The 16,592-nt window shown below is 29.4% G+C and overlaps 1 protein-coding gene across 2 annotated transcripts in view; it reads left to right on the forward strand.

Moving 5' to 3' along the window:
• Positions 1–16,592, forward strand: part of homer (protein) — a 55,757-nt gene that overhangs the window by 38,129 nt on the left and 1,036 nt on the right. The window contains exons 8-9 of one of the 2 annotated variants that reach the window (XR_012755789.1): positions 6,732–6,823; positions 8,571–8,788. Coding sequence is in view for 1 of the 2 variants with exons in the window: in XM_075360894.1 (XP_075217009.1) it covers positions 6,732–6,917 (186 nt within the window). In the remaining variant the exon portion in view is untranslated. Of the gene's footprint in view, positions 1–6,731; positions 8,188–8,570; positions 8,789–16,592 lie in introns of those variants that run through there. The other variant, XM_075360894.1, reaches the window with a different exon arrangement.

Below are 16,592 nucleotides of genomic sequence, written 5' to 3' on the forward strand. Positions count from 1 at the left end.
CTGAAACTATTATGTAGCCTGTTATACTTATAAATAAAAGAATACAAAGCTTTTATTAGAGTAAATGTGATTATATATACTGTAATCATGAAAATGATATTGGTTATTGTGATTCAGAACCCTTGGAACCCTCTATTGTAGGCTAACCTCTCCTATCTTGAAGACAGAGTCCTTAAGTTGAGTCTGCAGCTGATTTCCTACTAGACCTCTGTTTATGTCTCTTCCGGTCCTAACAAACTTAAAACAAAACATTAAAAAGGCGATTAGAGAATATATATTTTTATTTTCCTTCCTGATGAACTTGAAGATGAAAATATTCCAGAATTAAAAAAAAATATATATATAATACGTATATTTATAGAGTATTTATTGATTCATTTACCTTTTTCTTTGATGAATGAGTTTTTTTTTAGATTTGTTGAATGGTTTTAGGTCCTAACTGATGTAAAGGTTATATCTTCTTTGATAATAACATTTTATAAATTTGTCTTTTTATTCATGTTTGTATTCAAACTATTCTAGTTTGTGAAATTTACAGAACTGCATCTTAATATTAATAGCCATATTTAAAATTTTGTTGTACGATCAGTAAATAAATGTAAAAGTAAGTGTCTAAACAGATACCGATACCTGGTTGTATTTGATAAACAAATACAACCAGGAAGAATGCTGAATAGTTACATCTATCTATAATAAATTATTTATAGCAAATTGGAGAATATGCATCAGCTTCCTTCTTATAATTCGTTTTATAAGAATTGGATTGTGCAAAAGTTGAGCAATTACATTTAAAATTTTGTTCTTTGTTTTCTTTTTTTTTAGTGTGGAAGGAAATGAGAACTCAAACAATGTGTCTTTTAAGTTTTTTTTACATATTCTCCAGAGTTATTTATTTGATGGTAATAGGACTTCTTTGTTGGAGGTCATACTTCATAACTTGTCATAATTTATATTGTTTAAGAATTTGTCAGATAGATAATGTCAAATTGTGAAAATACAATTAACTAATTATGCAACAGATAAAATAAAGTTATATTAATTAATTATATTCTGTTACTAAAAAAAAAAAAAAAACCTGATATTTAGATAAATTTTCAAATTCTTTTACTAGTTATTTTTTATTAATTGATTAAGAATATGGACAGGAAGACTGGTGGCTTTATCTGACAACACAGCAGGTACTTCAGCCCCTAATTAATCTTTTCTGCAACCTTGGTTAGTAAACAGATTCTTAGGTAGTTTTGCAGGTGCTAAAGTACAGTAAAAAAGCAGCTGTCCTGCTTGATGCCATAAATGAAACCAGGGCAGTTGACCCAACTCTCATGGCTTGTTCAAAGAAGAATGAAGAAGGAATTCAGGATAAGGGAAGAGGTAGGGGACAGTCAATCCACAGAGGAATTGCCTCTGAGAGGTTGCTTTGTCTATTGATTAAAACACCCAGTTCTTTTCCATTAGTTTGTTTTTAAATATTTTTGATATGTTTAAGTTAAACATAAAAAAAAGAAGATTTTATTTAATCTATAAATAATAAATAAATATATTTTATAATTTGCCTAATATTTCATTACACCATTATTCTTGTGTATTTTATTATGAAATTATCCTTTGCATTCATAAGAGTTGATTGTAAAAGTCTGTTTAGAGGTTCATTGTTATAGAGGTCAGTTTCTTTATATTATTCATCTCACTGAATATATATAATATATGTTTGCTAAAATTTTGGTTCAATTGGAATTGCTTCATCACAGTAATCTTCCAGACTTTTAAATGTGTTTTATTTCATTATTGCTTTATTACTTCTGGCTTTGAACTAAGTTTCATGTCCTAACTAAGATTTATCTAATTTCATTCAACTGTTAATGTTATTTGTCATATTCTTTTAAATTTCATGTATCACCTTGTGTAAAATTTTGATCATCTTTGACATTTTCAATACAATTTGGATATTTTACTGCCAGAAGTTTTTTCATCTGAGAGAGTGAAATTGTTCAGCATATTTCATACTTTTTAGTATTAATATCAAACAATAATGTATTAAAGACTTGAACAGTGCCAACCTCTAAAGGTGCTAATCAGTAAGAATTTATTGAATTAGTACATAAGCATATATATTGACATGTCTATAAATATTGAGATTATATTTATATTATACGAAATATAAACCACCAACGCAGTAATTAGATAAGTTATACTTTACCATATTAATTCCGACAATAAATTTTTGTGGTATCCCACATCTTCAGTTTGTATTGAATTCTATAAATGTATTAATTATAGTATATATTAATTATATAATTAATTAATGTAATTATAGAATTCAATACCAACTGAAAATGTAGGATCTCGCATAAACTGATTATTGGAATTAATACGGGTAAGTTTAACTTATCTAATTCCTGTGTTTTGGTGATTTATATTTTGTGTAATATAAAATAAAAAGATATATATATATATATATATAGAGAGAGAGAGAGAGAGAGAGAGAGTTGTCAATATATATATATATATATATAAAGAGAGAGAGAGAGAGTTGTCACTTGTTGCGTTTACTATCAGCAAGCACAACACTAGCCAGTAGATGTCTGGGACACTTACAATCCATCCACACGCTTATATATGCATTCCTCCCCCCAAGCCAGCTGACCATGCAACTCTCCCACCACAACACTGCTTTGGCCTCACCACTTGCAGTTATAAAAGCACGGCTCAGCAAAGCAAAAGTGGTCTCTCACATGGACTATCACTGGGAGCAGACCAAGAAGAAGGAAGAAGAATGAGGAAAGAAGTTCCTTGGCTGGTCCAATGTGGGATCCTGTGGTGAATGCCTGAATCCTTGCCGGAGCAGAAGACCTGGCCCAGCATAAAGACCACTAGTGCCAGGAAGTCTAGTAGGGCGAAGGTGGTGCTGATTGAACACTGCTTGAACCACACCTCAGCCTTGCTGGTAGAAGATGACCAATGGCAATCGAAGTCTGGGGGCCACCACTATAGTGGACACTGAAGTGGGAAACGAACTGCCCTGAGGAAAAGCTTGGTCTGATTCCAATGGATGAGCTACAAATCCCTGACTACCTCCCATCAAATCAAGCCAACTTCACTGAAGATCAGTGACCAGACTCAACAGCTCTTGTCAGGGCTGCTTCATCAACATATAAAGGATATTCGTCCATATCAGGATTACTACAAGGTTCTAAGGTGCCACCACCTGCCATTGAAGCTATTTAGCTTATACAGGCTGATTCAAAACTCTACAGCAGTCTCTTGTGAGCTGATTCTATAGATAAAAATGGAAAAAAGTTTATTTAAACGTAGGTCTGAAAACGCTTTGTTAGCAAGTTATGTCTAGTGAAAGATCTCACCCTGATTTCAGTTTCCCCAGTGAAATGAGACTTCCTGAAATTTTGGGAAGGTAATTTAAGGGGCGAATTCAGTTGTTTTTTATGGTTTTTGTCCTGAAAATATTTTTAAAATGGGTCCCAAAACTGTACCTCCATTAGTTTTAAAGAAATGTGACAAAAATTGGGGGTAAAAAATAATACATTTTATGGTCTAACATAAGAAAACTTTGTTAAATGGTTAATTAAGTTGTATTTTTTCAGTTACAAGTGTAGAAAATTTAATTCTGCCAAAGATTTATATAGATTACGTAAGAAAAAATTGAATACAGGATATTAAAATTTAACTTTTTGACAGCATGAAATAACTAATTTTGTCCGTAGGTTGGAAATAGCTGATCGTTTATTTATTACTTTTTTACCAGAATGAATTAATTTGTTTTTATAGGTTGGCAATATCAGCTGATCAACTATTAGCTTTTTGAAACAATGTGAATAATCTTGTTGGTGGTTTTTGTATTGTATTAAGGTATCTGTGAGATTCTGTGTACAATTCAGAAAACAGTTTTTACAGAATTTAGTGAAGTCTTCTTTAATACATAATGGGAGACAATGCAAATATGTATTCATTTGAAGAGTATATGAACATGATATTAATTTATATTAAAGTAAACAAGAATGGTTTGGCTGCAGTTTAAGAATATGTTTCTTATCCACATTGAATAGCACCTGATTGCAAGACTTTTGAAGCTGTGGAGAGACAAATTATAGAAACCAGCAGTTTTAAACCAAAACAAGTAGATACTGGTCGTCAATGTAGCGCAAGAAACCATAATAACGAACAAGCAATAATAAACGTTGTACAATTATTTTCAACTACAAGCACCAGATGGGTATCACTGCATTTAAATATTTCACAGTCAAGTGTATGGCAGGCACTTCATGAGGCACAATTGTACCTGTTTCATGTAACACGGGTACAAGACTTATTGCAACAAGATCATAATAAGTGAAAGATATTCTGCCAATGGTTGACTTTAAAAGGGTCGAAATCGCAATTTCCATCGTCGTATTCTGGTAACTGATGAATCTTGCTTCATAAGAATTGAAATAGTAAATTTTTGTAATATCCATATTTGGGGGGATGAAAACCCACAGTCTGAGACAAGACATTTCCAGCATACATTTTCAATTAATGTTTTTATTGGTGTGCTAGGTGATAATTTGATTAGTCTATTTTCATTACCAATTGAAAAAAAAATCCAAACTTAATTAACCAGTAAACTAAATTTTCTTATGTTAAACCCAAAAAGTGTTATTTTTTACCTCTAATTTTTGTATTTTACGTCAGATATCTTCAAAACTAATGAAGGTACAGTTCTGGGACCTATTTTTTAATATTTTCTGGTGAAAAACCATAAGAAACGACTAAATTTGCTCCTTAATTTAGCTTTCCAGAATTTCAGGAGGTCTTGTCAATTTCACCGGAGGAACTGAAATCTGGGTGAAATATTTTGCTAGCCGTAAGTCACAAACGAAGCATTTTGAATCTATGTTTATCTGAACTTTTTTTCCTATTTTTAGTTAAAGAATCAGCTCCTGGGAAATTGCTTATAGTTTTGAATCATTCTGTATTATACAGTATCTAACTAGTAATATTTTATTGTTATTACAAAATAACAAATTTTTATTTTAAGATATTTTAACATAATTTCTTTGATGACAAATCGCAGAATATATATAAAGCGTAATGTTACAGTTACAGAGCAAATTATCAAGGGACAATTTATAGTTTCTTCTGTCCAGTGTGTAAGTGAAGTCATAGTGACCCTGAAATATTTTCTTTTAGTACAGACCATTTCAATGTACATTAGGTGACATCAATTAACAAAGTTTTTTTGACATGTTTAGTCCAATCTGATGTGACTTCTGTCTGTTGTCCTGTAGATATCTAAACAATAGCCAAACTCTTGCCAAACATATTAATGCACATCAGGTGTGACCAGTTCAGCAATCTAATGTTTGCTTTCAACTATTCAATATCACTTACATGAAAAACAATTACTTAGTGTTTGTTCAAGAGAACAGTAGAGGTGAAAAATAAAGACTTAAGGTCCAGTGATCAGGATGTCCATATCTTCCACTCACCCTTCCTCTCTAGTTGTGTGGACATGTAATGCATAGAAACTTATGAACACTGTTTTAGTATAGAGCAGTATTGCTTGGTTGAAAAACGACGTCTTAATTATAATTTATGACTCTGCTTAGAATTTAAATAAATACAGAGTTATATGTTATATCACAATAGAGTTCATTATGAAATGACTCGTATAATACATAAAAAATGCCATTGGTATTATCAGAATGAGGGCACATTTCATACTCACATCCATCCCAAGTACTAACCGTGCCCGACGTTGTTTAACTTTGATGATTGGATGAGAACCAGTGTGTTCAACGTGGTATGGCCATTGACATTACATATTCACAGTTATTTTTGTCACATTCATATTTATTAAAGTATGTAGTTGTTCATTAGCTTTTACCTTAAAATTATGTTTATAAATATGGTCAGCCACATGAAACATAGTCTGATCATTAAAAACTACCATATGTAATTATAATTCATCCTTATTGTCTTTTCTCAATGAACATGTCCTTGGAACTTGTTTTTGGAGGGATTACTGCATGGAGAGTAACAAATTAAGCTTTATAACCTTTAAACATGAGACATTTTTCATTAGTTTGTGAAAAGTTTTGTTTTAACGCCTAATTTTTAAATAGGTCTTTACCAGCTTTTTAAATCTTTTTTTTTTTTTTTTGTAACTGTTATATAATTTCACTTGAAGTTACTGTTAGATGGCCTGCCAGAATGTTTTGTACCTAACTAATTTTTTTTTTTTTTTTTTTTTCAGCAATTTCAATGGTGAATTTTTTTCATACTATCCCTTTCCATTAAAGGAATGGCAGTATTCACTAACTCAAATTCTTTGGAAATATCTGCCTCTCAGTTTAGCTGCATGATGTATTATTAATTTCTGATCTGATTAGTTTCATATGCATTGAGGTGTGCTCTATAGTTAAATTGTTCTTTAGGCAATGTTGATATTGTGGCTTTATTTTTATCTGTTTATGTAATATAAAAGTTTAAACCTTCACCTTACCTGTGTGGATTCAGTATTTGTCCAGAGGAATTTAATTGATCATCTTCCTGAATCTGTCAGTAAAATAGATAAGAGATTAAAATAAATAAATAAATAGTCATTAAAAAATAGATAGAGGTGTCATTAAAATAGATTTTCAAGTAGTCAAACATTGTTGAACCTGTTTTAAGGTGTACTTGCTATATTGGCTCCTTGATTTTATTGCTTGATTTAACAAATTCTTTCTTTATAGATTCTTCAGCAGGAAAATGCAGAACTTCAGGCCGGTGTTTCGTTAGCTCAAGCTCAGTTGGAAACTGCATTGGAAGCACATGAATCTCAGAGGCGAGTTATGGATACATTGAACACACAGTTAGCTGTACGAATTCAAGAATTAGCTGGCATTCATCGGGAAATAGCCACTGCATTACAGACATGAACCTCAGATTTACCCTACTGGTTCTGATGTGTCTATTCAATAACAGTGTATTCACATTACCTCTTTTCAACTCGCTCCGTCATTATGTAATATGATGGTTAATTATTAGATCCTGATGAAATACACCTAACAAAAATTAAAATCCAAAATTGTAATAAATGAATTATTATTACACTGTTAAAATGTTGAGACTCCAGCCTGCCTTAAAAACAAATACCACATATTTAGTGGTATTAATTTTATTAATTAAGTAGTAATCTATTTTCAATGATTTTTGTTCCTAAATTTAAAACAAAAATATTAAACTGTCATCTATTCATTTATTTGTACTTTGGAATATTAGCATAGACTTACTATAACTATCTGTCAGCACTTATGCATGTACTGCTCTTAACTGTACGTGAAAGCACACCATAATATAACATCAAATGCTGATGCAGAATCCATTGTTCGTATATTTACAAAACACACATACACATACATACATACATGCATACATACATGTATAAATCCTTCAGTGTATAGATTTGTATTGTTAATTATTTATCTAGACTTTTTTGACAGAAAATGGGGGATAGCATTTTAAATGAGTAGAATGTCTGTTAACCTAGTCTTTTTTAGCACCTTTCTGAACCTTTTATGCTGTTTGTTTTTTAATATTTATTTGAATTATTATTCATTAACCTAAGCCCGAATATATTAATTTTATTATTTCTTGTTTAATACATACATAAAATATGTTGCAGATAGGTCTTTAATTATATTTACTTTTTAAACATGTAAGTAAATATTCTCTTATCACAGATTAGTTTAATTAACAGTTGATCTTATTTTGCCTCAAATCTAGTGTTGTGAAATTCTATATTTGTTGGTTAATTTTTTTTATAAATGAGGTAATAAAATTTTATATTATTTATTAATATTTAAATTATGTGGTATGTAGACTGATACTGATGAAAATATAACTTGTCTATTTACAGTAGCAAATACTGTGTGATAAGTAGAGTTACTGCTGCAGTGAGTTGTAGATATTTCTCCTGTGATGTGAAAAGGGTATTACTTGTTGATTACAAAATAGTGTAAGAAAAATGATCCATGACATGATTGTATTTTATAGTTTTTTATTTAGTGATTTCTTTTGTGCAAATCGCAGCAGTAATTTGTTTGTCATAAATTTATGAATATAGTTGTATTTCATTCTGTTTTTTATTTTATTTTATGATACATGTTTAAGAAAATATTATCTTGGCAGCTACAAATTTTTATAAATTTATCAGGTTAGGTTTAAGTGTAATGAGGTTGTGTATAATTCCTTTTTATGCATAGTATTATTTTTTATATTGTATTAATTTTAAAATAAAATTAATAAATTTTAATATAATAAAAATTATATTAATTTTCATTTTATTCATAGATATTAGGATAAATTAAAATGTAATATTTTTTTATAGAAATACAGCATTACCTCATTATTCACAGATGCTGTTTGTGGTTTTAGTTATTTGGACTTGTTAACTATTGTTTACTCTTTAATTAAAAATTAAAATATTATTTAAATTACATTTAATTCTTTTTTAAGTTTTTTTTTTGCACAGTGATAGTTAATGCCTACATTGTTGTTATTATTAATGACTTTATTTTGTTTAAATTTAGGTAATGATGAATTACCCCGATTCATAACCTAAACTTCAAGTATAAATGAAAAAATGATGAAATAAAACAGTGGATGATGAATGTAACCTAATTTTTGTAAATTCATTCAATGATGCTGTTTTTTGTTTGGTGAGACCAATTATCTGGTAAATTTTATAATTGTTTTCATGGATCCATCTAACCATCCAGTTGTAGAATGTTTCTTTTCATCTGTTCAGGTATAGAATTTTTCTTAAATAAAGAAAAAATTCAGTTAGTCATTTAGTTGCAAAATGCTTATTTGTAAGTAGTGTAATCATAAAAATTGAAGGAGATTTTATGTAAAGAGCTTCATGGATATATCAGGAAATAATTATGTCGTAATATAAAAGATATTTATGTTTTTGAGTAGATTCATTATCGTGTGTTGAAAACATAATTATCTTTTTTCTTTGCCATTTATTTAGGGACAGTTATCTTTTCCCATAATACTGAGGTCTCACTTTCATAGTATTATTCTTCAAAGTTTGATAAGCTCTCTCGATGTACAAGAAGGGGTTGGTTTGCTGGACTATCAGCCTGCTTCTTATCTATGATACCCTTTTCCACTATTCTTTCCCTTCGCCGAAATATATGCTCTTAAGCGGCAAGGAAATTTAGATTAGTTATTGACACAAGTAAATGATGGCGTGTCTGCCTTCAGAAGGTTTTATCCAGTAATACTTGATGTTTTTCACATTCCACAGATTTAATTTTTCATCAGGAAAAAATTGGGGTAAAGGGGTTAGGATGAAATTGGAGTTCTAAATTATTTTATTAGAAATAATAGCTTTTCTGTTCAATATGGGTCTGCTGATAAATGTTCTCTCATTCTTATAGAAACTACATCCATAATGCCTTTTTTTATTTTTACGTATCTCAATTTCAGATATGTGTAACTGCTAAATTATGTAACACAATTGCAATAGTTTTTCTGTAATATTTTAAAGAAAAGATGTTTCACTAACATTTGAAGTTGTAGCTGTCAATTTTGTTGCTGTAGATGATTAATTTGTCACATAAGCTTTAAGCTTGGTTGTAGAAATATGGAACAGAAATTTTATTGTGAAATTTGAAATGTTTTTTTTTTCCATTCTATTTAATATATTTAGTTTTGGTTTGCATTATATATTTTTTTTTTTGAAGGAAGAGATGTTTTTATGAGCAGGTTATTAAAATATTTTCTTGATAGTAGTTTGGTATGTAGTAATATTATTAAAACATATCTTATGTTGAATTTTTACGATTATTATGCTGTTGAATATTTACCAAGTTAACAATAATTTGATAAAAATTGCTGCCTGCATTTAACGTAAAAGGAAATTTTTCTGTCATTGTTATGTGACTGCAAATCATTTAGATGTGGATATAAAGCATTTGGTAATTGAATACTCTGTTATTTGTTCGAGATTCTTGAACATTTTAACTTTGAATAGGATAAATTTATTATAGTTGCTTTGATTAAAATAAAAATAATTAGATTAATTTTTTTAATCCTCCATTATAGATTGAATCTCAATTTGTTGTTTTCCATACTATTTTTGCTCTTCTTTGTCAATATTAGTTAATTGTGTGATATTTAAATAAGTAATTATAATTTAGTTTTTGATCATAGTACAAATATTTATTTTTGCTTTTAGATGTCTTAAATTTGTAGGTTATTTTTTTAGTTTATCAATTTCCATCTGTTAGTAATGTTGCTTGAAAAAGATCAATTATTACATGTAATTATGTCGCATAAACTCATATATTGCTCAATTATTTATTGGTTTTTATTTGTACTTATAACTGTATAAAATTCGTGTTGCTTTTTTGAAGTTAAGAACTGAATTGATATAAAATTAATCAGTTAATTATTAGAATAAGATTATAATTTTATGACAAACAAAACCATGACAAGTTTCAATGAGAATTTTATATGGTAGTTTTTTTCATGACTAGTTTAGAACATGTTCTTGGTATCTTAATGAAACATGTTTTTTAAGATGTATGTTTTATTCTTTGGTTGTAGATAATTTTCTTGAAAATAATTTATTAATAATGGTAAGAACAATTAATTAGTATATTATAAAACCAGCAGAGGGTTTAATATGAAGGAAATCTTATCCATCTGAAATTTTGTGTTATTTATATTCTCTCATTTTTTGTTTGTCCTGGCTTATGACTGCAGTGTAAGCCAAGCACCAGAGAGTGAAAGTCAAGAAGAACCATTCAAAGTTGTTTTTTTTTTAGACTATTAATGTTAACTATACTATCTCTATTTTATACTATCTCTTATGGTAAATGTAATAAAGGTGTCATTCATGTATAAGGCTAAACATCACTAACATTTTGATGGGCTTGGCATGCTGATATGACACCAAACATTTAGGTTAAAACGCAAAAAAGGAATCCACTTTATTCCTCTCATTTCATAATAAGCCTGGAATAGGATTGGTATTCAGTAAATGAGTTTTTAATTTTCAGGGACAACTTGCCTAATCAAGTATGTACTTTGTTTTACTGGGTTATCTTTTTTCTGAATCTGTAAACAAAACTGGTTTTACTAGGTGTGTACATTTGTTTTTTAATAAGTGAACTGATCAAAGCTGATAGTTTTCATTTTAGGGGAGACCAGGGCTAGTTGGCACACTCTGATAAATATTCTTTTTCTTGCATATTTGAATGCTTTCAGGAAAAAATAAGAATTTGGCCCAAATGGAGTCTTATGGCCTGCAAGGCAAGCTAAGTTTTAGATGCATCTATTTTTAGTGGATGGGTGAGACCTTGTGAAGTCTCAGTTGTTGGAGTTTAAGAGCATGTATAGCAAATATTTACTTAACCGCTTTCTTTAAAGTATACAGAACCAGTAACACCTTTCATAAAATTTTGGAAATTAAAAATATGTTTATTTATGGAAATTATTACTGTATATTAGTAAATAGAAAAGTACAATAAAATATTTTATTGTAGTTATTCAAGTAATTCCATTACATTATTATCAAATATTACTATGTATTATTTACCTATAAATTGCTAAATGCAATAACATTACTTATTAAAATTGTCACTTTTCACTTTATGTTAAAAAAAATTTTTTGCACAAAAATACTTGACACATAGTACATTTGGTATGTGTTTTTTTGATATGGGATTGTGCATTATTTCTTCCCATTGCAGAACTCCATTTTTTATAACACATTGCATACCTCCGTTTACTTACTTGAATTAATACATAGTTAAAAATAAAATAAAGTAAAAATTGATCTGAGTTTATATAAACGCTATCAACTTCAATTAAATTTTCAACTATTGATTTGCAGAGATCAGCAGTTATATATAATATCTAATGCAACTTTATGATACCACTTCAATGATTTCCTCAAAGGAATGGTATATGATGCTAATTGGTCAGGAGATCTATTGCTGATTTTTCCTTATTATACTGTAACTCTACCTCAGGTTTAAATTCGTAATTTTTAATAACTTGCACCATTTACATGATTAAACAATAAGTAACATTAAAATGTCTCTTTTTTCTTTCCATTTGTTAACGCTTATATTCATTGAACGTTTCATCAAACACACTCTCCCTTGTTTAAATTTTTTACCAATCAGCTCTTTAGGATTTGATTTCCTATTTGCATATAACATACCTACCAATTGTATACTTAATTTGTTTAATTATGAACAACTCTGGGCAATCATAACTAATGCGAAAGCGTTTTCTCCTAAAAAAAAAAAATAAATATGTGTAAAAGTCATCTATAGAAAACTCTTCCATAATCCACATAAGTTTTTATCAAATACAACATTTTGCATAAGGTTTTTCCTCTTGCTTTCAACTTTCCCAGCATAAATTTTTATTCCAATATTAAAACAAGGTGGTGCACAAATTTTAAAAACTTACACTATAAGTTCTAGAAGTTCTTTTAATGAAATTGACTATCTATTTTTTGTCTTTAAATTAATGTGGTATTTTCTTTAAAAACTGAGAGTAGTCGATGGGCGGAAATTGTAATTAATCCAATTATGCTTATTTCTCTTAGGCCTCTTGTTATATTTATTGTTGATGAAGTAGTTTTGTGATGGCAGGATACTTTTTGGTTGTTTCATGTATAGCATATTAATTGTTTATTGCTGCAACATTATGCTGCAATTATATTTTTTCTGCATAATGAAAAATTTTTTGCTTATGATAAAAAAAATATTAAATATTTAAATTTTCTCCCAGTTTTTCCTCCTACTATTTATTATGTATACTTAAATTAGTAACTTTATATATTAAACTTATATTTTAACAAATTTCTTTTTTAAATTTAAAGTAGTCTTATTTTTTCTACTTTTTCAGTAAAATGTTTTGTCCATTCCTTGTTATCTTTGGTTTAGCTTTAGCATAAACCACTAATTATATTCTTATATTTAAGAAATAAAAAACTGTACATATAGATTTGTTAATTTTATATTTTTAACGAATGAAATTTATTTCATTAGTCTGTCTTCAGTGGCTAGTACATGTTTTGTTTGCTGTCAAGGATTTTGTTTTTTACATATCTATAAAACTTTACAACAAATTTTGACGTGAAATGTCTTTAAAATCACACCTAAACATACAGGTACCAGAACAGAGATTTTTAGCGTAATGAAAATATCTATATTGTCCTGTCTTAATAACGTCCTAATTATTAGTTTCAGAGACGTAAATGCAGTGTCATTTTATAACTTACATGGTCAGCTTGCTGACACAACTTTGAGTTTGTGTCGCTGGCAAGTGGGTTGGCGGGGAGGGGCACAGCACAGATTGGCCAGAACTGCACTCTCGCTTATTTCCATTTAGTGCAGCTCATGACTTAGACATGATAGCATGGTGATTTGGTGTGTTTGTGTTTAGAATGTATTGAGACAGATCGATTTAAGTAATCATAAATGTATTTTGGACAATATTTATGTGTAAAAAATTAAAGTAAACATGTAAAAAAGTATAAAAATTCAGTGTGTCAGCCTCGGCCATGCAAAAGTCAGCCAGAAATATAAACTACATATATGGTTGGAAAGGGGAGGTTATGGGCCACGCACAGGTACTCCAGTGAATGGTGCCAAGCAAGCAAGACTGTTTGAGAGTGCTGCAAAGCTGGTACGGTGCGCTCAGTGAACAACGCTGGCAACGCGAGCACCTCTACCACTGCTTATTATGCCTTATGTCTCTTAACTTCTCATATCACAGACCAATGTTGAACAGAATTGTCGTTGAGGATTAGTCAAAATAAATATGTACCATTTAGTGTCTGTTTTATATTATAATTAAATTTAGTATGCAGTCAATGTCTTGTTATTTCAATCAAATACACTAAAAGTGACTCCCTGACGTGCAGACCCAACCAATTTATCTGTAGAGTTGGCCAAATGAAGGAACTCTAAAATTTTCCATTGGATACTTTCAGTTTTATCAAAAAAAAAATATGATGGTGGCTCTCCCATTTAACTCTAAAGATAAGTTGGTTGGTCTGTACCTCAGAGGGACTTCATCCAGGGTCTGTAACATTTCACGTTAAACCAATGATCATGCATCCCAACACAGCCCCACCCGATTTATTATTATTATTATTGTATTTTTAGCAATCGTATTTGACTATTTAATTTTTTGCATAGTGGTACATGTTAGGCCATGTACAAACTGAGAGAGCAATTGGTGATTGAAACTCATCAGCAACTAGATTTACTGTATGGATAATTACTAGTCATCGATGACTGGTTTGTAAGAGTATTCAAATACCCTTTGCCAGTTATCTTTTTGTCGTTTTTACCAAGAGCACTATGATGGCATTTGATATGCCATTGTCATAGAACAATGTTATGGAATACATTTAGAAAAACAAAAGTACTGTAAAAACATTTATGAAGATGCTTTGTTATGTACTCCTACAAATATTTGGAAACTATAGTCAGTTTCATATTTTTACAAGATTTAGAAAATTATTCAAGCAGTTTTTTTTTTATAGTTATAATTGTATTATATAATAGTTGTCAAAGTAAACATGCTGAATTTATATTACTGTTCTGAGCCTTGGTTATGTAGTTTACAATAAACAAATATGTAACAATACCTTAAATCCCATATGACAACTGGGAAACTGGGTGATGAGTGTACAGCATGTCATGACTGGAGAAACTCCAATTACCATATCAGCTTTTTCAGTTGTGTTCTCATCAGTTTTGTCCAAATTTATCCACTATAAGCATGCAGATTCAACTCCCAAGTTGTAAGCATTGCTGTCATCAATTCTTTCTGTATATAAATGCTCTTAAAGGAAAGTATTACATATAGCACTGGATAAACCAGACAGTGTTTGTAGTACCATGTTGTTGATTATAAATGATGCCAAGGCTGAAAATCTTAAATAATAAAAGAGACCAGTTTTATGTAATATGTTTAAATAAGTATGAGTTATATTGTTATATTCAATTAAGCGCTATAAATTAATAGTCTTTAATAAAATGTGTTTTACAAAGGCGCAAAATTTAAAATGTATATAGAAACAATATGCAAAGAAAAGAATGCAGTCAGTTTATAAGTTTAGAGAATTAGAGAATAATTTGGTTTCTTGACTTAATAAAAGAGAGTAGCTTGTCGTAATGTGCATTTTTATATTTATGGGATTGTAATTAATTAAACTATCAAATCTAAATGAAGTATGGAATTAAGTCAATTAAAAGCTGAGTGAAAATTGTCAAATTATACCTGATTTAAGATGAGGATAAAATAGCTAATTTATCTTTGTGCTCTTGAAACGTGTTGACAATTATAGAAAGAAAACTTAATTTGCACCAAACTTAGAGCATCTTAATTTTTAGCTGTTAAAATGTTAGTTTTCCTGTCATATGATGGGCTTTGATAAAAGATTCTGTTCTTTTTATCTGTACTTATTTATAAATGAAAGACGCAGCTTTTTATTTTTTGTCTGGGATGCACTTGTAATGAAAAGGTCAGTTGAATGAAACAAATGAAAAGTAAGACTGATTAGTAAGATTTGTTTTTGAACTTACCAACGTTTACCAAGTAATCATTAGTTATTCAATTTCTTTTTGAATTCATGTGTGTTAATTTTTTTATTATGTGGAGACTTGATTTTATTTCCATTTAATCAGACTTGTAAGGGCGGGTATTTTAATTGATTACATAAAAGTAGTTTTGTGGTTACACCTCATTTCTTTTAATAAATATTTTATGTAGAGATGGTTTGTGATGATATGCTGCATACAGTAGAACATAATAATTTTTTATTAAAGATTTTAAAAGATGAATAAAATAATTTGCTGATGACAGTAAAAATAGGTGCAGATAAAGGACCACTGTGTAATTTGTCTCAGGAGATTAGTGTAACGTTAACAAATCATTTGCAGGGATGAGCAGTTGAGTTACTATAATGGATGGGCAGTTCAGTTCAATAACTTGTTTTCATGTTTTAACATGTGGTATGGTAGTAGACATAAAATTCTGACTACTTTGATTTACATTATCTATAAACAGGAGCGGAAATACCTACAATATGGGACATCTCCAGCTACCTTGTAGAAGCATTTTTCTGCAGCTTTGTCCTACTGACTTTAATCACAATCAGTAATGGTCTTTCTTCCTTGGATCATCTCTTTTTCTTGAAATGTGAAGGCAGGTATTGAATGGGTGAGGCTAAAAAGGAAAAGATTCCACGTAGATTAACTTTCAGGAAAAAAAATATTTTCCAGTCTTAACTACCAGTCAAATATAAAAACTTTAAATTTTTCATTTTTAAAAGAGTATTTAGCCTGTAGTATGTAGCATTAAGTCTTTAATAATATAACCATTTTGAAATCTTGAGTGCATTCGAAGTTTAAGGAATCTTTTCCTTTTTAATCTAAATGAAGTTTGGGTAGTAAAAAAAAATCCAGTTTGATACATAATTGTCTTTTAATTATACATTATTATTTTTATTACATAAACAAACATTTATATCAATTTTTAGAAAGATGTGTACAGTAACTACTATC

The sequence above is a fragment of the Lycorma delicatula genome, chromosome 3 (assembly GCF_047948215.1).
Source record: "Lycorma delicatula isolate Av1 chromosome 3, ASM4794821v1, whole genome shotgun sequence".
Classification (NCBI taxonomy): Eukaryota; Metazoa; Arthropoda; class Insecta; order Hemiptera; family Fulgoridae; genus Lycorma; species Lycorma delicatula.